Raw genomic sequence first — 21,589 nt, 5'->3', positions numbered from 1 at the left:
TCAAGAAGGGAGACAGGGAGAACTGTAACAACTACCGGGGAATATCACTACTAAGCATCGCGAGTAAGATTTTCGCTCGGATTCTCCTTGACCGCCTCCTTATTCTCGCAGAAGACGTCTTGCCAGAGTCCCAGTGCGGCTTTCGACCTTCCCGCGGGACCATAGACATGATCTTCTGTGCGCGACAACTACAAGAGAAGAGCCTCGAACAACAACAGCCCATAATGTTCATCTTCTGGGATTTGAAAAAGGCCTTCGACAAAGTACCTCGACCTGCCATGTGGGCTGTCCTCAAAAGATATGGCTGCCCACCCGATTTTGTAAAGCTGGTGCGTGCCCTCCATGACGGAATGGTTGGGAGAGTCTGCCACCAGAACTCTCTTTCAGACCCATTCCCCATCAACGGCGGCCTGAAGCAGGGCTGTGTTCTGGCCCCGACGTGTTTCTCGCTATACACCGCAGCAATGCTCAACGAGATTCCCCCAGACACACCCTCAGTCGACCTATGTTTCCGCATGGATGGAGGCGCTTTCAACCTCGCTAGACTCCGCGCCAGAACCAAGACCACCTGTGTGCAGTGCGAGAACTGTAGTATGCTGACGACAATGCCACCCCAGGTCAGACGGCAGAGGACCTGCAGTCGTTAGCTGATGCATACAACTCTGCCTACGAACGCTTTGGGATGCAAGTCAACTCAGACAAAACCAAGACCCTCGTCCAACATCCACCAGGACTGATGCTCCCCAACTTCAATACCACAGTGAATGACCAACCGTTAGAACAGGTGGACCAGTTCTCCTACCTAGGGAGCATCCTAACATCAGCTCCCACAAGCAAAAAGGACGTGGAGAACAGGATCAGGGCAGCCCACTCCGCCTTTGGCCGACTCAACCGCCGCGTATTTAACAACCACGCACTGACAATGACCACCAAAATAATGGTGTTCAGGGCAGTAGTCCTCTCCACGCTCCTGTATGCATGTGAAACATGGACGCTATATAGTAACGATCTTAAAAACCTAGAACGCTTCCAACAAATGAAACTGAGGCAGATCTTGAAAATCCCCTGGGAGAGCCACACCACCAACATTGAAGTCTTAGAACGTGCCTCGCTGTCCAGCGTGGAGGCCACCATCATCCACCACCGCCTCCGCTGGATAGGACACGTGCATAGGATGGAGCCATCTAGGCTCCCAAAGAAAATATTCTACGGAGAACTGACCCAGGGCACCAGACCACGAGGAGCCCCGAAAATGCGCTATAAAGATCAACTAAAGCGCACCCTGGCTCTAACTGACATCGATCCTTCCTCATGGGAAGAAACAGCCAGGGACAGGAAAACCTGGAGGAGTACAGTACACCATGGCACCGTGGACTTCGAGGAGAGGAGGAGACAAAATGAGGAGGCTAGGAGGAGAAGAAGGAGAGAGCGATTAGAACAGCCCCGCCCACCACCTACCCTCCCTTGTGAACACTGTCCGCGACTCTTCCACCACAGACTAGGACTTAACAGCCACATCAGGCATAAGCACCCACCCCATAGATAGGAGGCTGATGGCTAACGATAGAACCCAATACTTGGACACGAGTGGGCGCCGACGATATAGATATATATATATATATATATATATATATATATATATATATATATATATATATATATATATATATATATATATATATATATATATATATATATATGACAAATTCGTAGATAATTTGTATTTTCTCTAACTATACAAACCTTAGCTATTTAAAGTGGGTAATTACTTTCGGCGTAGCTGAAAGGACAAGCCATTAAAATTTAACGAGGGTTTACTACCCCACCGCTAGTTAGCGGGGGGGGGGGGGGTAGGGAGGGTGGTTAGCTATTCTCCCCCCTCACACACCTGTGTTATAAGCTCACTTTGCTTAGAGGTAAGACTTCATGGGGGACAGGACTGGCGGGAAAGTTTGATTAAATAGCTAAGGTTTGTATAGTTAGGAAAAATACAAATTTTCTACGAATTTGTCATTTGTTCCGTAACTGGAATACAAACCACGCTATTTTAAGTGGGTGACTTAACCTTTAGGAAGGGTGGAATAAGTCCCAGCCATACTGGCTTTTGGCTTTGCCCGGGGACTCATTATCTGAGTGTGTCAGCACTCAACAATAAAGAGTCCCTGCACCTCGCTCGCACCTTGCTATGCAAGGGCTGCGGCCTACGTAAGCTGTGTGTAAAGGAAAAAAGTGTGACTCGTCCTAGGATGTTGACCTGAAGTTCTTTAGATGGAAACTTTAGGCTAGGACTTGGGGCAGAGATTTGGGCACAGAGGAAGCAGAAGCCTGCAATTTCTTCAATTTCGAGGAAGACCCCGAAAACGAATATTCGCGTTTAGGCTTCTTATTCTCACGCACAAATCTCTCCCACTGGGAGGCAGGCCACTCCCTACACTCGGAACAGGTGTTGTCCTGCAAAAACTGAGTTCCCCGGTAAGCCGGGCATAAAGGGTGTGGGTCCGTCTCCATGGACGACATGAAGGTGCCACAGTGGCAGCCTTCAACCCCTGGACATGTCCGCATAGCGGGACAATAACCATACACACACCAATACACACAAAAGAAAAAGAAAAAGTAATAAAGTCAAGGCAGTTTGTTAAATGGGAGAGAGAGACGGCACGTCTGCACTCTACCGAGCCAAAAGAAAAAGTGGTTACTCAACCGAAAGGTGTGAGTGAGCGGGGTAGCTAGTCTACCCCAACCCCCTCCCGCTAACTAGCGGATGGGGTAATTATCCCTCACTAAAATTGTCTTGGCTGGTTTTCAGCGTTGCCGAAAGTAATACCCTATAAATAGCGAAGGTTTGTATCTGTGTCGGAACAACTGTAAATTGAAAAATCTGCTCTAAGCCCAGTATAGTATTTAATTCATAGAAGATACATTGAATTTATAGCCTACACATGCCTATAAAATACCAAAAAAAAAAATTAAATTACTGTACTTACTGACATCAATTCTGTATAGACTACTAGACTCTGTTGCTATAAAGAGAAAATTTTCCTGGTAAGGATGAAATGCCAGTGTTGTGCATGGTTCTACAGTTCTCTTCAGTAAGTAATACCTGTAACAAGCATTTCAAACATTTGAAAGAGCAATAAAAGGGGTTCTGAAAATAAAACAATGTTAATAGTAATATTAATCATTCAAATTCTTACTGTACTGTACCTGATAGAAAGGTCTGAAAAAACTAACACGTTGATAAAATTCATTATCTAAATACCTGTACTGTACGTGGTAGTAGATCATGCTTTCATTATTCACGATTAAATTTTTTTAAACTATGTCAAATTTGGAATTAATTTGTATTTTTCCTAACCATACAAACCTGAAGCTCTTTACTATGAAGATATATTTTGATGACAGCTAAAGCTAGCCAAAAACCTTTTAGCAAGGTGTAACTACTCACTGCTAGTTAGCATGGAAGGGGGGAGGAGTAGCAGAGAGTGGGACCAACCACCCAGATCACACATGCAGTAGCCAAAACAAGCCACTTTGCAATTGCAGACAGGACTTTCGGGGGAGTAGGTGATGGTGGGTCAGTATGTGCAAGGAGCTCCAGGTTTATATGGTTAGGAAAAATAATAATTATTTCCAAATTCAACACTTGTTCTGCCACTAATACAAAGCTTTCAGCTCTTTACTATAGAGACTAACGTTTAGGTAGGTGGGAGTCACATACCAACAGGCTGGTAATTGACCAGGGGAGCAAGTATGTACTTCATACGAGCTGTGAAGTGTGTACCGTGTCACCTGCTTTCAAAATTGTGAGAGCTGACGGCTTGAGCAATTTGTGTGAAGGTGTGATTACTAAGCTCTCATGACTCGACCAGGTAAGCATTACCTTGGAGCTAAGCTCCACACTTGCACTAGATGTTGCCCGACTCCTAATTCACCAGGAGGTCAGGGAAATAATGAAAACATATTACATGTACTGTATCAGGTTACGCAAGAGACAATGGTATCCACCTGCAGTCATACGAGGACAGCTTGCAGAGTTCTTTGGATGCTAAAACCCCCAAAGAGGGAGGAAGAAAGACGAAGAGGCCAGTTACTTGCACATTCATTCTAGCCTTACAACCAGGTAACATCTGCCCTCAACCAAATGCTACTTGTTCTACAAGGGTGCCGAGTGTTCATGACCATGTTTAGTGCAGCCACCACAGAACATATCGAGAAGATATGTAGGTTCCTGTGGGTTATGTCTTGCAAGTACAGTAGTGGGTTGTGAACGTTGTTTGACGGTTTCACACACTCACTAGTAAAACCTACGTCAGAGAAGTTTATCAAACGGATTTTGAAGCGAAGCGAAAAATCACAAATTTTAAGTAATTTGTATTTTTCCTAACAGTACTTACCTCGAACTACTTTCTTAGGAGTATCTGGGATCTCCTCCCATCTGACCAGAGTTTTGTGTAGTTTACCCTACTCACGTTTTCTGTGAGGGTTAACCTCAGGCGGAGTGATACGCGCCCTGAGGCTAACCCCGGATCAGGGAGCATGCTTGCTTAGGTCTCGACCTTCAGTAAGTTCTTGGTAGCTTAGATTCTTAAGAGGTCCAGTAAGGCACTCGGGGAAGGAAGGGTGGGCCATTACCCGAAAGTAGTTCGAGGTAAGTACTGTTAGGAAAAATATAAATTACTTAAAATTTGTGATTTGTTCCAACACGGAGTACTTAAACTACTTTCTTAGGAGACTTACACGAGGTGGGAGTGGCCTTCTAGACCTAGAGACCAAGCTAAGCATAATCAGGGGAACCTAGATAGGAGGCTAGGTTCTGTTGCCATTCAGGAAACACGGAAAATAGGGAAAACTACACAAAAAGCTCATCTTAGTGTCTAAGTAACTCACCTCTGCAAGAATTCCTAGGAGACATGTCCTTCCGATGATCGAGTGTCTTGAAAAAGGCTCAGGGGGACTACCCGAGTCCATCTTCGAGCGGAAATAGGGGAAGGAAGAACAGGGGGGGTTAAGGAACGAACCTGTGTCTCTTGGTCTTACCACCCGCGGTTGTTTCTGGGGCTACGCCGTTAAATCGTTTGGAGCGCGGAGATGACGGTTCCTATTGAGAATCCGTCCAGGGACTTCCTCGAATAGTCCTTTAGGTAATGAGCCGTGAAGGTCGACTGGTTAGCCCAGGTGCCTGCTCTCAGGATCTGGCCCACTGCCATATTCTTCTCAAATGCTAACGAGGTACTTAGACCCCTAATGTCGTGGGGCCTGGGCTTGCCCGGCAGAGGAATTCCCGCACTACTGTAGGCTCTGATAATCACCTGCCGCAGCCAGAAGGAGATAGTGTTCTTTGAGACTGGCTTCTTCACTGGGCCTGTGGAGACGAAAAGACTCTTGATTCCAGGCCGAAATCTAGCCGTCCTCTCTAGCTATTTCCTTATTGCCCTGACAGGGCACAGCCTTAAGTCCTTCGGGCTGTCCGAGCGAGGGATTACTGGTACTGAGAAGCCCTCAAACCTGGGATCCCACACGGCTGGATTCTGGGTCTTGGCTACAAAGGATGGTACAAACTTGAAGGAAGACTCTCGCCAACTCTTCGAGTGCGAGACCTCGTAGGACAGTCCATGAATCTCCCCTACCCTTTTTGCTGAGGCCAACGCCAACAGAAAAACAGTCTTGAGGGTGAGATCCTTGTCCACAATGTCTTTAAGGGGCTCAAACAGGGGTTTTGATAACATCTTCAGGACCCTGGCCACATCCCACTGTGGCACCCTAACGGCTTGAGGGGGCATGCCTGCTCGAAACTCTTGACGAGCATCGAGATATGCCTAGAGGCTCCCAGGTCAATGCCCTTCAGGAGGAAAACTTGGCCTAACGCTGCACGGACTCCCTTGATGGCCAGAATAGACATGTTGACCACGTCCCTGAGATAGAGCAAGAAGTCCGCAACTTCCGGAATGGAGGCCTTCAGTGGCTTGATGTTCCTGGAGGAGCACCACTTAGTGAAAGTGGCCCACATTGCTTGGTAGACCGCTGCCGATGAACGTCTCGGATACCCTGACATCCTTGCTGCTGTTCCCGACGAATAGCCTTCTTTCCTCAGGAGACGCTCGATAACCTTCACGCGTGAAGGCGGAGGGACCGAGGGTTCTCGTGGAACCTTTGAAAGTGGGGCTGCCGGAGAAGGTCTGGCCTGTCTGGGAGGGGCCAAGGTGGAAGACACGCTAGTTCCTTTAAATCCACGAACCATTCTCTCTCCGGCCACCAGGCCGCTACCAAAGACATCTTCAGGTTGTGGGCCCTCCTTACGCTGTTGAGCACCTGCCTGAGCATCACGAAAGGAGGGAAGGCGTAAACGTCGAGATTGTCCCAAGGGTGCTGGAAGGCGTCCTCTAACGCCGCTCTTGGGTCTGGCACAGGAGAACAAAACACGTTGGAGCTGTGCATTCAGTCTTGTTGCACAGAGGTCCATCACTGGCGACTTCAATTTTTGGATGATGACTTTGGCCACTTCTGGGTGTAGGGACCACTCGGCTCCTACTACTTGTCCCATCCTGCTGAGGCCGTCGGCCAGGACGTTCCTTTGTCCCGGAATGAACATTACCGAGATTCTGATCTGCTCCACCTCGGCCCATTCCAGAAGTTCCAATATGAGGTCGCACAACTCCTTCGATTTTAGTCCTCCCTGCTTCTTTATGTAGGCCACCACCGTGGGTTGTCGCACATCAGTGCCACGGTGTTCCCCCGGAGTAGATTGACGAACTCTAGGCACGCCCTTCGAACTGCCCTCATTTCTAGGACGTTTATGTGCTGAGCCTTCTCTTCGTACGTCCAGCTGCCTCTTGTTGATCTTCCGAGGAGGTGGGCACCCCACCCACCATTGGATGCCTCCGTGAACAGGAGCATCTCGGGAGGGTCGGCTGCGAAGGGCATTCTCTTGAGTGTGTTCGATCTGCTGCGCCACCACTCCAGGACTTCGTTCGTTTCCGGGAGAACAGGAATCACCTTGTGGGGGGAGTCTCTCTGGTTCCAGAGCTCCTTCAGATTCCACTGGACCCCCCTGAGCTTGAGCCTCCCCTGGGGACCAGTTTCTCCAATGATACGAGATGGCCTATCAATCTCTGCCAGTCCTTCGCTCTCCTGGGCTGGTCCGACAGGAAGGGGCGGGGGATCTGGTCCAAGTTGTCTAGTCTCTCTGCGGAAGGGAAGGCTCTCGCCAACCGGGAGTCCAGGACCATTCCGAGGTAGGTCATCCTGGTGGAGGGTATCAATTGAGACTTCTCCAGGTTGATGATGATGCCCAGGACATTGCAGAACCGCAGTAGCTTCGCGCCTTGCTCCCTCAGTACTTTCCCTAAGGCTGAAATTAACAACCAGTCGTCCAGGTACCGAATCAGGCGGATGCCCTGTTCGTGTGCCGATACTAAGACTGTTGTAAAGACCCTCGTGAAGACTTGAGGAGCTGTGGACAGCCCGAAGCAGAGGGTCTTGAACTGCAATGCTTGGGCACCCCATTTCACCCTTAGGTACTTCCTGCTGGAGGGGTGGACTGGGATTCGGAAGTATGCGTCCTTGAGGTCTATGGACATCATGAAGTCCCCTTCCCTCAAGGATGCCAGGACCAACTTCGGGGTGTCCATCTTGAAGTCGGTGTTGCACACAAACTTGTTGAGGGCTGAGAGGTCTATGACCGGCCTCCAACCTCCAGTTGCCTTCTCCACCAGGAAGAGTCTGCTGTAGAGCCCCGGGCCTGGCTCCTGGACTGGTTCTATCGCTCCCTTCGCCAGCATCGCCGAGACTTCCTCTTGCAGAGCTGTCCGCACCGTGGTCTTTCCATGCTTGCCAAAATGTCTGAGGCAACCCCCCACCTGAGGCTTGGGCAGGAGTAGGGGGCCTCTCTCCCTATCTCCTTCTGGAGGAGCGGCCTGAACGCCCTCTCCTGGCTGCCGCGTAAGAAGGTCTAAAGGAGGACTGAGCTGACGTTGTTCCCCTACGGGAGGGGTGCGATGGTTGTGACCAAGTTGTCACTGGGGCGTCTCTCCTGGGCTGGCTAGGCGCGGCCGAGGAGGGGGAGGAACATCGGAAGTGGTCCTTCTGTGGATAGGTCTTCTCACCGACTGGGGTCTGGGATCACCCACGTCATTTCGTTTTCTGACCCTTTCCATTATTTCTTCCGCTGCCTTCAGGGGGAAAAGGGAATCGTCCCAGAGGGGCAAACTTCTCAAGGATCTCGCTTCCCTATCTGGGATACATCTGGTTATGTTGTTAAGGACTGTGTCCCTCCTCCACAGGACACAGTTGGCAGCTTGCCCTAAAGACTGGTAGGAAAGGAATTTTAAGGCCTTACCTCCCGAGCTAATCAGCTCCTTCAGTAAGGCCTGATTTTCCGGGACCGTGAGGTCATAGGAGGACTGGACGCCTACAAGGGCGGAAGCCCACCAGTCCAGCCAGGAAGACGCGTTGACCAGATCTTTGGCTATCTCCTCCATCATCGTTGCCTCCGACTGCGAGAAACAGACCGGGGCCGTCGAGGCCCTATCTTCAGGTGCTCCTTGGCCTAAAACCTTGAGCGCTGGTTCAACCTTACAGGCACCTGGCCGCTGTCCCTCTGGAAGGTAGAATTTGCTCTGCGACCTCAGGCCTTGGAGCAGCTTGGAGGAACTCTGGGTCTTGGGAGCCTCAGCATGGTTGGCCACGATTTTGTTGACGTGGGCTCTACCCAGCCTAACATCTCTGGCCACCGGGAGTGCTAGAGACGGTCTTTGCTGGACGGGGGCCTCTACCAGTCTATTGAGGCTAGAGCGCCAGGCTTCTTCGGAGAAGGGTTCGGGCTCTTCTATCCTGTGATGGCTCCTGATGAGCCCTATCACTCTCCTGTATGCTGAGACCTCCGGTCTTGAGCCCTCCATGTTATCCTCCATGTCCTCTGTAGGGTGATCTGCTGCTCGGGACGGAGCCCCTCCGACGGGGGCCTCTGTATATGGCTCTGGACGAAGGACGGGCAATGCCGTAGCGGCAGGGGCCTCCGTCCTAGGTCTATCCTTCGTCGTGGAGGACTAGGCTTGCGTGGGCTTGCCTGACGGGGGGAGCCGTTTCTCCTTCTGACGTTGAAGAGTCACCTTGGAGGACGGGACGCGGTTGCCAGACCGAAGGGGCGACTCTCTCCGCTGGGCGGATTGAGCCGGAACCTTCGCGGCCTTATGTCTGTCCGATGGGGCCGGAAACGACGTGTCCCTCCATTGGTCGAACCTGCTGCTGGATGTGAATCTCTCCGGAGTTCTGGATCTAGGGCGCCAACCTGAAGAACTCGGAACTGCTGAGAGCTCGACGAGCTTGCTACGCGGGATAACTACCCATTCTTCTCCAGGAGATCTACTTCTCTAAACTTTCTTCTGGGGGACCTGGAGCGTCTACCCCTGTGGCGAGACCTGAAGCGTGAGCAGGAACGAGAGTGTCTCCTCTGGGACTCTCACGTCGTCTTGGGGACTTCTTTCAGGCCTCGCTCTCCGTGGAACAGGAACCCGCTACGGCTGAAGAGTCTGACGACGCGTCGTAACTCGTCGGCGGGGAGGGTGCGCGAAGAGCCGCTGAAGGTATAACTCGACGATCGGCGGAAGACGGGGGCTGCAAGAAGACGTCTGGTAAGGTAGTCGACGGCGCTGGAGGGGAGCGTGGCCGTTCTTCATTGGGGAACCAGGTTCCGAAGCCTTCCTCCATTCTCAACTGGGACCTGCAGGGCGTCCTAGGAGGTACCCACCCGAGGGAGTCTGATGGTGGTGAGTCGTCCTTCCCGACGGCGCCCCGGGCTGCAGAGGTACCTGAAAAGCACGTCCAAGAGGCGGGAGAAGAGGCAGGAACATTTTTACCCCACATAGGGTCATCTGATGAGACGTGCCCCGCAAGCACCAGGGCTCCGTCTTCTGAACACACACCTGTCCCTCCCTCAGGCCCCTCACTTGCCTGGAATGATGCCACTACCCCACTATCCTGCAATACAGACTCCTGGGGAAGGGCCGCCGGCTTCTTCCCCGCAAAGGACTTACCTCGTCCCCTACCCTGGGTAGGGGAAAGTGGTAGGGAGGCTCGATCTGACGACACTCCTGGAGACGCAAGGGGAGAAGAGATGCTCGCCTTCTTAGGTGACCTCTTGGACGCCTTCTTCTTCTTAGTGCCGAAGCGCACCCACTGCACTTCGTTCCCCGACTCGCACTCCGGGCACGTGGCCGTAGGGGAACACACTCTGCCCCTACACAACGAACACAAGGAGTGCGGGTCCACCTCCGGTTTCGACAGGAAAGCACCACACGACTTTCCGGCCATAGGCCCAGGACAACGGCGGGGATGCTCCATGTCGCACTAGTAACACACCCCAAGACACAGGAACGCAAAGGGAAGGAACAAGGGAAGCACAAAGGTACCACGTGGGACCGTGGAGACACAAAGGGAAAGGCACAAGGATACCACGTGGGGACCACGCGAGACACAAAGAGTCGCACTGGGATTAAGGAGAGCGTCGAGATGTTATCGCGACGCGACCAGAGAACTTACTGGAGGTCGAGACCTAAGCAAGCATGCTCCCTGACCCAGGGTTAGCCTCAGGGCGCATATCACTCCACCTGAGGTTAACCCTCACAGAAAACGGGAGTAGGGTAAACTACACAAAACTCTGGTCGGATGGGAGGAGATCCCAGATACTCCTAAGAAAGTAGTTCGAGGTAAGTACTCAGTGTTGGAACAAATCTATTTTTGGGCGAGATGGCCATGTCGTCCTGTTGGAAGGTTCCTTTAGGCAGCTTTCTAAGGGATATTTGGCTACAGCGATATTCCCAGAGAATTGACCACAGGTCTCCAGAATTCCAACTCCTGGCGCGAATGTCCTTAAAATTTCTCTTAAGGATATCGCACAATATCAGGGGACGTATATCTTGATACAACACATGGCAATCTTCACCCCGAATAGCGTTTTCGTTTCGAGGGGGAAGAGTGGTGAAACTGAAGGGGAGCTGTTATCAAGGTTACCCTTCTTCCTGTACTATTACAAGGCTCCAAGATGCTGCTCATTCCTTGTAGCATTGAGCATGGTGCTACAGATATAGTAGTTTCGGGAGGGATCTTGCCCAAGCCTTTTCTATGGAAAAGGAGGGCGGGTCCATCAGGACAACATGGCCATCTCACCCAAAAATAGATTTTTCGCTTCGCTTCAAAATACGTTTTTTGGGCTCAAGCCATGTCGTCCTGATGGAAGTTTACCAGAGAATTACTAGTACTGTATCTGTGGATTTGTATAAGTGCCTTGACCTTGGGACAATTTTTATATGGTCATACAGACCATTGAGAAATATGACGATACCATTATACGTCATTACCACTAATCATGGAACAATGTTAGGGCTTCCATGCTAGACAGTAAAAAAAAAGAAAAAAAAAAAAAAAAAAAAAAAAAGTGAAGGTAAAAGTCAAGGTTTGTATATTGTAGGACCAAATATAAGTATCAACCAGAACTATTTGTTTCATTTATTCCAATAATATAAGGTTTACTTAGGAAATTAAGTAAAGAACTTTGGCTACCTTTATTGTGCTATTTGCAGGGCGAAATAAGACGCAATTACACTTTTTTAGTCATTTATTTAGGCCAAATGAGTAAACGGGATAAAAAGTGTAAATGTAGAATAGAATTATACATGCAACAATTACAGATAAAGTTTTTCTACCTGAAAGGGAAGAAACGGTTAATGCCACTATAAAAATTGAAAATTTGAAAAATTTATCAATATAATTTCAGTAAATGTTGGATACTATCAACACTGTATGATGTACACATGGCACAAGTGTCATCTGTATAATTCTTCACCTGAAAATTTGAACAGTCCTAGTGTCACCATGGTGACACTCATATAAAAGATATTGCACTGGAGGTGTCAACACCTTTTCACCCAAATTGATAGTCCCCATCAATTCACTGTTCATCGCAGCACTAGACAACAGGTTTTACTACACTACCTGCCGCCACCACGTAATGCTTCAGTTCGTGCACTTGCTTCGCATAATGTTTGTAGAACACCCAGGATGACTTCCATCCAGCATATGAGTGAAGATGCTCGAAGTCCATATACTGAAAAAAGTTCAGTGAGGAAGCAATTTTTCTTGGATCAGGACCAGCGGGTGTACTGTCAGGATCTGTTCTGCGAATGAAGTAGGTGAGCTTGCCCTCAGTTATTTTAGGGATAAGTTCGATCCCGAGGTTACTCCTTTGAAGAGCTGTCCTCCCCTGAAGTCTGAAGTTCTTTGAAGATAGACCTTTAGACATTCTACTGGACACAGAGAGATATCTTCCTTCAGAGGGCAGATTCTCCAGGGACCCCATCTCTTAGTGGGTAGCTCATTCTTGGCGAGAAAGGTAGGATCAGGGAAGAGCTCATTGTTCAAGGTTGAAGCATAGTGTAGGACCTTGTCCAAGGACCATGAAATGGGCTTCGGAGGTGCTGCAGGTCTAAGTCTAGCGTATGCTTTTGGGATCTTGTTACAGATTTCGTTCGTCAGGTCCACTTGGAATGCGTATGAAGAGGTCTAGTCAAGGCTGACTTACACGTAATCATGTTGGCAGCTAGGCCTTGTTCATGAAGGTGGATGAAGAAGGACAGGCAGAAGTCTATCGAGACTTCTTTCGGCTTTTTTGCTTTGACAAAAGCAACCCACTTTTTCCAAGACAATTCGTATTGTCTTCTAGTTGACTTTGACTTGTATTCTTCTAGGAAGTCTATACTGCCTTTTGAGATCCCAAATCTTTTCTTAACCGCTAAGGTGAGAAAATCATGAGATGAAGGTTTTGGGTTCTCTGTGATGAAGTGAAGATAGTCAACTTCTGAACCAGTTGAGATAGAGCTGGGTTTGGTAGAGGGACCAGCCTCAGCTTCAGTTCCATTACCAGAGGGAACCAGTTGCTCTTGGGCCACTTGGGGATTACTAGGGCTGCTGTTCCCTTGAAGGATCTCACCTTGTTGAGGACCTTCAGTAGGAGATTGGTTGGATGGAACAGGTAAATCCTGGTCCATTCGTTCCAGTCGAGGGACATGGCATCCGTCGCCTCCGCCAGAGGGGCCTCGTATGGGGCTACATATCGATGTAGTTTTTTGTTGTCGCTCGTCGCGAAGAGGTCGATCTGCAGTTCCGGGACTTGTTCCAAGATGAAGGAGAATGAGTCTGCGTCTAGGGACCATTCTGACTATCAGCTTTAGCCTGGATAGAGCGTCCGCCGTTACATTGCGGAACCCTTGTAGGTGAACTGCTGATAAGTGCCATCTCTTCTTTTTCGATAAAGGAAAGATGGCTAACATTACATGGTTGATGTGGGGCGATCTCGAGCCTTGTCAGTTCAGACATCTCACTATCACTTCGCTGTCCAATACCAGCCTGATGTGGGCTGATCTACAAGGGGAAAGTTTTTTCAATGACAAGAGGACTGCCATGGCCTCCAGAATATTGATGTGAAAGGTCTTGAACAGGGATGACCAAGTCCCTTGGGCTTTCCTTTGGTGGGAGTGACCTCCCCATCCTTCCGTCGAGGCATCCGTGTGGATGATTACTGATGGTGGTGGTGGTTGCAAGGGCACGGTCCTCGTTAGGCTCTTGACCTTCGACCATGGCTTGAGAAGTGATCGCAGTAAGGTCGGTATCGGTCTTTGTAGATCTCTTCGAGCGTTTGATGCCTATCTTCTCCCGACTGCTGACGCATCTTTCAGTTGTGCTATTAGCACTGGGTTTGTTATTGCTGCAAACTGGAGACAGCCCAGTACTCTTTCCTGTTGGCGTCTTGAAATCCTGTCGGATTTCAGTAGTCTCTTGACAGACCCAGCAATCTCTCTCCTCTTCCCTGGGGGAATGGAGAGGCAGTGTGACTTCAAGTTCCAATGGATTCTTAGCCATTGAAACTCCTGAGCTGGAGAGAGTTGAGACTTCCTGAAGTTGATCTTGAATCCCAGATGTTCCAGGAACTGGATCACCTTCTTGGATGCTTGCAGACAAGCCATCCTGGATGCTGCTCACACCAGCCAGTCGTCCAGGTATGCTGCTACCTGAACGCCTTCTAGGCGGAGTTGTTGAATGACTGCGTCTGCAAGTTTCGTGAAGATCCTTGGGGCTATGTTTAGTCCGAAGGGCATGGCTCTGAAGACATACTTTTTCTTCCTCCTTGGTAGGAGGAGAGGGGGCAGTTGGCTGGGAGATGCCAGTAAGCATCTGCCAGGTCTATTGAAACTGTGTACGCCCCTCTTAGTAACAGGGTCCTTATGTGCTGAAGGGTTAACATCCCGAACTTGCTGTTCTCGATGAACTTGTTGAGTGGCAACAAGACCAGAATGACTCTGAGTTTGTCCGAGTCCTTTTTGGGAACACAAAAACAGCCTTCCCTGGAATTTGATGGACTTTGCTCTCCTTATAACCTGTTTGCTCAAGAGTTCTAAGGTATATTCTTCCAATGAGGGGGTGGAGTGTTGGAAGAATTGAGGAAATGATGGTGGAAGCTTGTTCCATCTCCATCCTAGTCCATTCTTGATTAGGCTGTGTGCCCAAAGATCGAAGGTCCAACGATCCTGAAAGTGTTGGAGCCTCCCTCCTACCTGAAGCATCTCATTGCTTCGATTGTCCGGAGGGTTTACCTCCCTGACCGCGTCCTCCCCTACCTCGTGAGGAGTGTCTTGAGGAGCCCCGTCGGGAGCCTTTACCTTTCGTATGAAAGGTAGTGGTTTGCCTCTCAAACCCAGGGTTGAATGCTGGTGACTGGGCAATCAGCTGCTGAGGCACCACTTGGAATGTGGTCTGTGGTTGAGCAACCACTTGGGGCACAGCGGTCATGTTGACTGTAGGATGTTGCTGGGCAGGCCGAGAGGGTAGTCTAAGCTTCTTGGTCTTCCTTTTAGGTTGGGGACCCGCATCCGGGGAAGACTTCCTTTTAGATGAAATGCCCCACTTCTGGAGAAGGTTTCTTTTCTCCGTGGCAGCATTATCAACTACCTCCTTGACCACTTCATTTGGGAAGAGGTCTTTACCCCAGATGTTGGAAGATATCAGCTTCCTGGGTTCGTGTTTTACTGTTGCTGCAGCAAACACGAACTCTCTACAGGCTCTCCTAGCCTTTATAAAGGCGTACAGGTCCTTTACTAAGGTGGCCATATGCATTTTGGCCAGGACCATGAGCATGTCTGTGGTGCTTTTTAGGCCTACACACATCTCTATGCAGTTCTGTAGGGATAAGGATGCCACAAGTCTCTCCTTCGTCTCTTGCTCCCTGCGCAAGAGAAAGTCTGACAGTTTCAGGAGATTTTCGCTGAACTGTCATCCCGCGATATCTGCATCCAACTTCCCTACTCAAAAGGTTAGGTGGACTTCCTTCCATTCATTATCTTCCATGGGCAGGGCTAACGACAGAGGCCTACACTTCTCAAGTGCAGGGCATGGTTTGCCTGCCTCCACTGCCTTGGCAACAGCTTTAAAAGCCTTTGACATAAAGGGGAAGGCTATTGTAGCAGGAGCAAGAAAGGTAGGGTGTTTCTTGCTCAAGGCAGACACTTTCGAGTTTGTGTAACCCACCTTTTTCAGGCTGCTCGACAAGAGAGCCTGTGCCTTGTCGTGGTCGAAAACCATGACCTCCTTCGGTTCCGTCTCCTCTTTTGACGCTCGCTCCTGCTTCAGTCGAATGAAGCAGTCAGGGTAAGCATTAAAGCTTGACCAGAACTGGATGTTATCTAAGGGGACGGCTCCCATCTTCTCAGAGATGTAGAGCTTGCCGTTGGTAATCGGCATAAAATCTGCGTACCTCCGGGGATTCGTCTCGGAGCAGGGTGGGAGGTCTTGGACTCTGAGTCGCTTGAATGACCCTCGGGAGGCGGTGATTCGAGCTTCATGGAGCTCTTTCTCGAGCCTCGCTTACCTTGCTTGCGAATATTCTCCATTAAGGCTGTCATATGAGCCAAAATTGCCTGGCTCATGTTGTCCAATGGAGGGGTAGAAGCAGATGTAGAGGGTGTCGGCTCCAGAGCCGGCATAGACAGAAGGGACTCCGACTCGACTTCTTCTTCTTCTTCTCCAGGAGGTAGAGTAGACTCCTCCTCGGGATCATCCTTAAGTAGATCCTTTTCAGAGTCCGTGGCTTCAGACATCCTTTCTTCTTCGTGGATGTCCATGCCTTGCAATGCCTAACTGACATCCGTCTCGATGGCAATCTGGACGCAGGGAGGTCCGGGTCGTGTTTGGGGCACAACAGCTTCACTACCTACCTTCGGGAACAGCAAGCTACGCATCCTGTCATTAGGTAGGTACGGTCCCGGAGAGTTCTTCTGGAACCCTCGTACCCATTTGCGCAGCTTTTCTCGTGCTGCATCCCTCGACTCCGTTGACTTGGGGTCGTTGAAACACCAATGCCAGGCAGATGTTGCAGTCTTGGGGTCCCAGTACCGCAGGGTTTCGGTAGTAATGGTGCAGGCGACATGAGACCTGCACGCTTTGTGACCACAGAAGTTCCTACTCCTGTGGTTACAGAAAATCACCTTGCACTTCATTTGGGGTTCCTCCTGTAAAGAAAGGAAAATTAAATGAGTATGCAGTTGTTTATCACACATAATAAACAGGTTACAGTATGCAAAATACTAATATTCTAACCATTAAAGCTTAGGATAGTAAGCTAGAAAGGAAATAGGAAAGACATAATTGTGCCTCCTGTCCAGCCAATTGCTGTGACCTCCCCCAATATTAAAGTTTTTAGTTTCCTTATCAAGGCAAACTCAAAAGAGAAGGGTTCTAACCTCTAGGGATAGAATAAGTGTATACTAACACTGACCCTTCTTAAATTATTTAATATTGTGGGGTAAGTTATCAACTGATTACTTATCAGTGTATTGAAAGAATTCTTTTTTTCAATATGGAATTGGTCTCAACAATAGACTGTGCAAGGACACACAAGGTATGTTGGAAAATAACCACTGTATAATATATACTATAGTTTTCTGTCTGCAGTATATACTGCAAATATACTGGCTACTGTATAATCATACACTGCAGTTCAGCCGGCACGTTGCCGGCTAGGCTAGCACCTGGCGGAACCGGTGGTTAGTACCTGGTGGTATCAGTTCAGCTGGCATGCTGCCCGCTGGGTTAGTACCTGGCGGCACTAGCCGACAGAGAGAGAGAAAGCATGGAGTGAAGGGCTGCCTTATTAAAATGTATGTTTATAATAAATAAGGGTGTAGGTATATAACCTTACTGCCTTCCTCCAGAATGAGGGTTGAAATGGAAGGGGAGAATGCATCATTCAGGCTTCCATCCAGCCACAAGATCCGTTGCTGGTCGCTGCCGGTTTCAAGGATGTGGATGGCAGTCCAAGGGAGGACTGAAGAACACTCAACAGCAGAGGAGTCTCCCACCGGCAGCCGTCATAGCCGGCACAACCTTTCCCGGAGCCTTGCGTCCATAGGGGAAAGACAGAGAGGCTATAAGCCGCCTATGTAGGAGCCCGGCCAGCGCTGCGATCTACCCGGCAAGCGGGGAGATTGTAGGACGACGGCCACAGGATTGCGATACCTAGGCCACCGCTAAAGGACAGAGAGAGGCAGGGAAAGGGTCCTGTATTAAGTGTTAGGAGAAGGCGGCAGTATTGCCGCCACTTCCACACAAGGGTGAAAATTTATTTCAGTATCGGTGCCATCCTAGACGGCAGAAGAATATCTATTCTTCAGCCTAGGGTCTGCCAAAACAGGACTAGTCTTCTAGACCGCAGGGGAGAAGGTGGCGGCATTATACTACCACTTCAAGTGCGGCCTAGGGAGGCTTAGCCTCCTATGCTGACAGCTCTAAGCCGGCAGGGGAGTGACTACTCACCCTGCAGCTCGGCCGCCGGCAAAAAGACTGAATACTCTAAGGTTCTGTCAAAAACCCAAGCCGAGATACTTGCCGGCAAGGGTGGGAGACAAAAAACACTAGCCAAGTCAAGCCGGAGTGACTACTCTATGGCGAGACCAAGATAGGGATGTCGCCTATGGCGGCACTCAGAGGGAAGGAGGGATTACCCTAAAATCTCCACAGAAATGAGTATCGAGTTATATAAATAATTCTAGGAGATATACTATCTCCTGTTGAATTGATAAAACGATACATGAGGGTAAACAGGGATAATGTGTGAAAGTTTACTAAAGCGCCTAGGCTAGGTAGCCTAGCGCAGGCGAGATCTCGGTTACCTAAATCGCCGAAACTCTAACGTATACGATCGACATAAGGAAGAGGAAATTTGTATGCATAACCATATCTTCAGTAGTACAATTGTGCCTAAATAGCTTTCATACTTTATTAATGCTATTTAAGCCGGGAGTGTCGTTCTGCTGACTAAATAACACAAGCATGACGAACGTTAGCGCCCACATGGCGCCTCCGGTGACTGGCCAAGCTCCATAAACACATTAAATTAAACTAATTTCACTGTGAAGCAGGAGCTAAAATTATACACTGTAAAGATTGAATACTCAGCTTTCCAGAGGCAGAAGAAGCTAGAGAATGCATAATGAATCTTCTCGAGAACGTTAGATAACAGGGAAAACCACCGTGCGAAATCGCTACCAAAGAAGGAATGGGCGCCATCTTGGAGCCTTGTAATAGTACGGGAGGAAGGGTAATCTTGATAACGGCTCCCCTTCAGTTTCGCCACTCTTCCCTCTCGAAACAAAAACGCTATTCGGGGTGAAGATTGCCATGTGTCGTATCAAGATATACGTCCCGATATTGTGTGATATCCTTAAGAGAAATTTTAAGGATAGTCGCGCCAGGAGTTAGAATTCTGGAGATGTGTGGTCAATTCTCTGGGATTATCACTGTAGCCAAATATCCCTCAGAAAGCTACCTGAAGGAACCTTCCATCAGGACGACATGGCTTGAGCCCAAAAAGGATAATGGTAGACAGAGACGGAACGTCTGCTATCTACTGAGCCAATATAAAAAGTGGTTTGATTTGGATACTGCGTGTGTGAGCGGGGTGATTGGTCCTACCACCCACCTAACTACTGTAGCATTTGGTAGTTACACCTCCCTAAAAATCCATTAGCTATTTTCAGATTTTGCTGAGATATATCTCCATAGTAAAGAGCTGAAAGATTTGTATTTGGTGTTGGACCAATAAAAAATTTATGATCTATTCCTATATCGATTCAAACTATCGTCCTTTAAGAGGAACGACTCCCGACATCTACCTGGAATTTTGGAAATTCAGATTACACGTATTGCATTTTTGGTTAGAACTACTGTATAATACTTCCTGTTATGCAAGCATATCTGGTCCTCTACGCAACTCTTTCCTGACCTGGTTACCAGTATATTTACTTTTTCTTCTAGAATTTCAGGGAATGATATTTATATTAGTCTCTTATTTAGTAACACTACCATTTTCTAAGATTTCCTAAAGAACAGATTATCCATTTTCTTATTTTCTGTATGATATCGTAAATCAATGTTTGCAGCACGTCTAGGTAAACTTCATTGTATTTCTTTGTCTGCTTTTTTATGTATTTACAATTTTTATGTTATGGCTATCCTAAAAAATACATAAGTATCAGACAATAACTAAATGCAGTATGTTTAAAGTTAAAAATTTTCCTAGAATATACAGATGAGAATACATTTTAGTAGCCACAACTTTCCTGTTTATTATTATTAAAAGGAGATTAACCAGCACAATGAATACATCTTGCTTGTGTGAGCATTTGGTACATGCAGCATTTATATTTCTGGATTTGAGGGAAGGGGCTCACTACTTGATAAATAACGCTCATTATGCTGATTATGTCCTTATGATCATAAGGTTTGAGGAAAATTAACGCTAAAAGCCAATACTTATACATACAGTACTAAAGTTTATTTAATCAACCATTACAAAAAACAAAAAAACTGATGCCCGATTTCTCAAAACATTAAAATCTATGGAAAAATTATATTTTCATAATAAAATAAATTTTTGAACATACTTACTCGCTGGTTATATAAGAATAGCTATAGTTCCTTGGACGCTCCGCAGAAATTCAAAATCTTGTGGCAATTGCAGATATGCTAGGTTTACGCCCTGGCGGTAGACAGGCCGAACTATTCCAATCACTTCAGACCTTCCATGCCCCTTGGTCTCTAGAGGGGAGGAGGGTGGGATTATAACTTAACCGGACAAAAAACTCTCCTCAACTCTTCACAAACCATATTCAAGAGAATAGTGATCCCGAAAGATATAAGCCATGGATGAGAAGGACGTTTGTTTATGACCAAGAATCCAAGTTGCAAGGCGCATATGGGTTATCCGTTTCTGAAGTCCATATTCTTGCTAAAAGAGTGAACTTCAGTGACTCTCAACTGTTGCCAGACTTACTCAGAAAAGTCTCCAAAGTCAGATCTTAAAAAAGAAACCGAGTGTAAAGGCTCGAATCTGTCACTACCGTGGAATTCCAAAAACAACCTCTAAATTCCAGGCTGGCAAATCTAGCTGATGCTTCTTAGTCATCTCAAACAATCTGAGAAGATCTATAAGGTCTTTATTCGATAGATCCAATTGCCTGCGTCTGAAGGCAGCTGCCCGCATACTCTTGTACCCCTTGATGGTCGAGGAGGAAAAAATGTGTTTTCTTCTAAGGTCTAAGAAGAAATAGGCCACTTGTGTTTTAGAGTTACTAAATGAAGAGACTGCTTTAGCTCTACACCACTCCATATAACCTCATATTTGGGCTGCAAAACCTTGAGATAAAAGTCCTTTGTACAAGCGATAGCCTCAGCTGCCTCCTTCGAACAACCCTGTAGATCTAAGGGGTTTTCCGAAATACTGGAGGCAGCCAGACCTAAAGCTTGATGGCTTAAAATAAGACGTTCGCGATCCTGACACGGGGAAACGGTCTGATGGCATGCTTCCAGCATGCACCCAGCATGGGCCCAGCATGAGTCCAGTATGGTTCCAGCATGCTGCATATGCTCAACATGCCGCGAGAGAGAGTCAAGATCTATACTGCCTCCCAAAACGCGTCCAGATTGATCGCAAGAAACCGATATTGAAGCTAGGCTTGTTGAAAAGAAGCATCAACAATGTGAACCTCATGCTGTGAGGTTAGGACCTGATCGTGTGTAACCAGCGAGTGTTCAACATACTTTAAACCTAAAGCTTAATGCGAGGAAGGGTTAGCTGCGTGGCCAGAGAGACGTGAAGGAGAGACAATAATCTGTCTATACTGCTGTGAGAAAAAGACTTGACTGTATGCGTCTAGCATGCGACCAGAATGCCGATGTGTTTGCATTGCCGTAAGGTGTCAGTATGCAGTATGCGTTCACCTTGCCGTGTGGATACAGCGCTCTGTCTATATCCCACCTGTTGCAAATCTACAGTGTGCCGCGAGGAGGCGACAGCATCGCGTCCGGTCAGTGGCGCAAAGAAGCAACTGTTAGTCTATCATGATGCGGGAAAAAACCTGACTGACCTTATCCAGCATATGTCTAGGCTGACACATGCGTCTAGGTTGCTTGGGATTTCAGATTGATCAGTTTGCCAAGAGCTGTCCGCTTGTAGCATGCGTCCGCATGAGTGGTAGTCGCGTGTCCC

At 48.2% G+C, this 21,589-nt stretch overlaps 1 protein-coding gene across 5 annotated transcripts in view; it reads right to left on the bottom strand.

Moving 5' to 3' along the window:
* The window catches only part of LOC137653612 (TBC1 domain family member 31-like), a 125,485-nt gene that overhangs the window by 54,472 nt on the left and 49,424 nt on the right, over window positions 1–21,589 (bottom strand). For all 5 annotated transcript variants that reach the window (XM_068387163.1, XM_068387162.1, XM_068387160.1 and 2 more), the window contains exon 5: window positions 2,985–3,100. In XM_068387163.1, the coding sequence (XP_068243264.1) occupies window positions 2,985–3,100 (116 nt within the window). The remainder of the gene's footprint in view (window positions 1–2,984; window positions 3,101–21,589) is intronic.

The sequence above is a fragment of the Palaemon carinicauda genome, chromosome 14, assembly GCF_036898095.1.
Source record: "Palaemon carinicauda isolate YSFRI2023 chromosome 14, ASM3689809v2, whole genome shotgun sequence".
Taxonomy (NCBI): Eukaryota; Metazoa; Arthropoda; class Malacostraca; order Decapoda; family Palaemonidae; genus Palaemon; species Palaemon carinicauda.
Note: the sequence above shows the minus strand (reverse complement) of the source record. Positions and strands in the feature narration are given on the sequence as shown.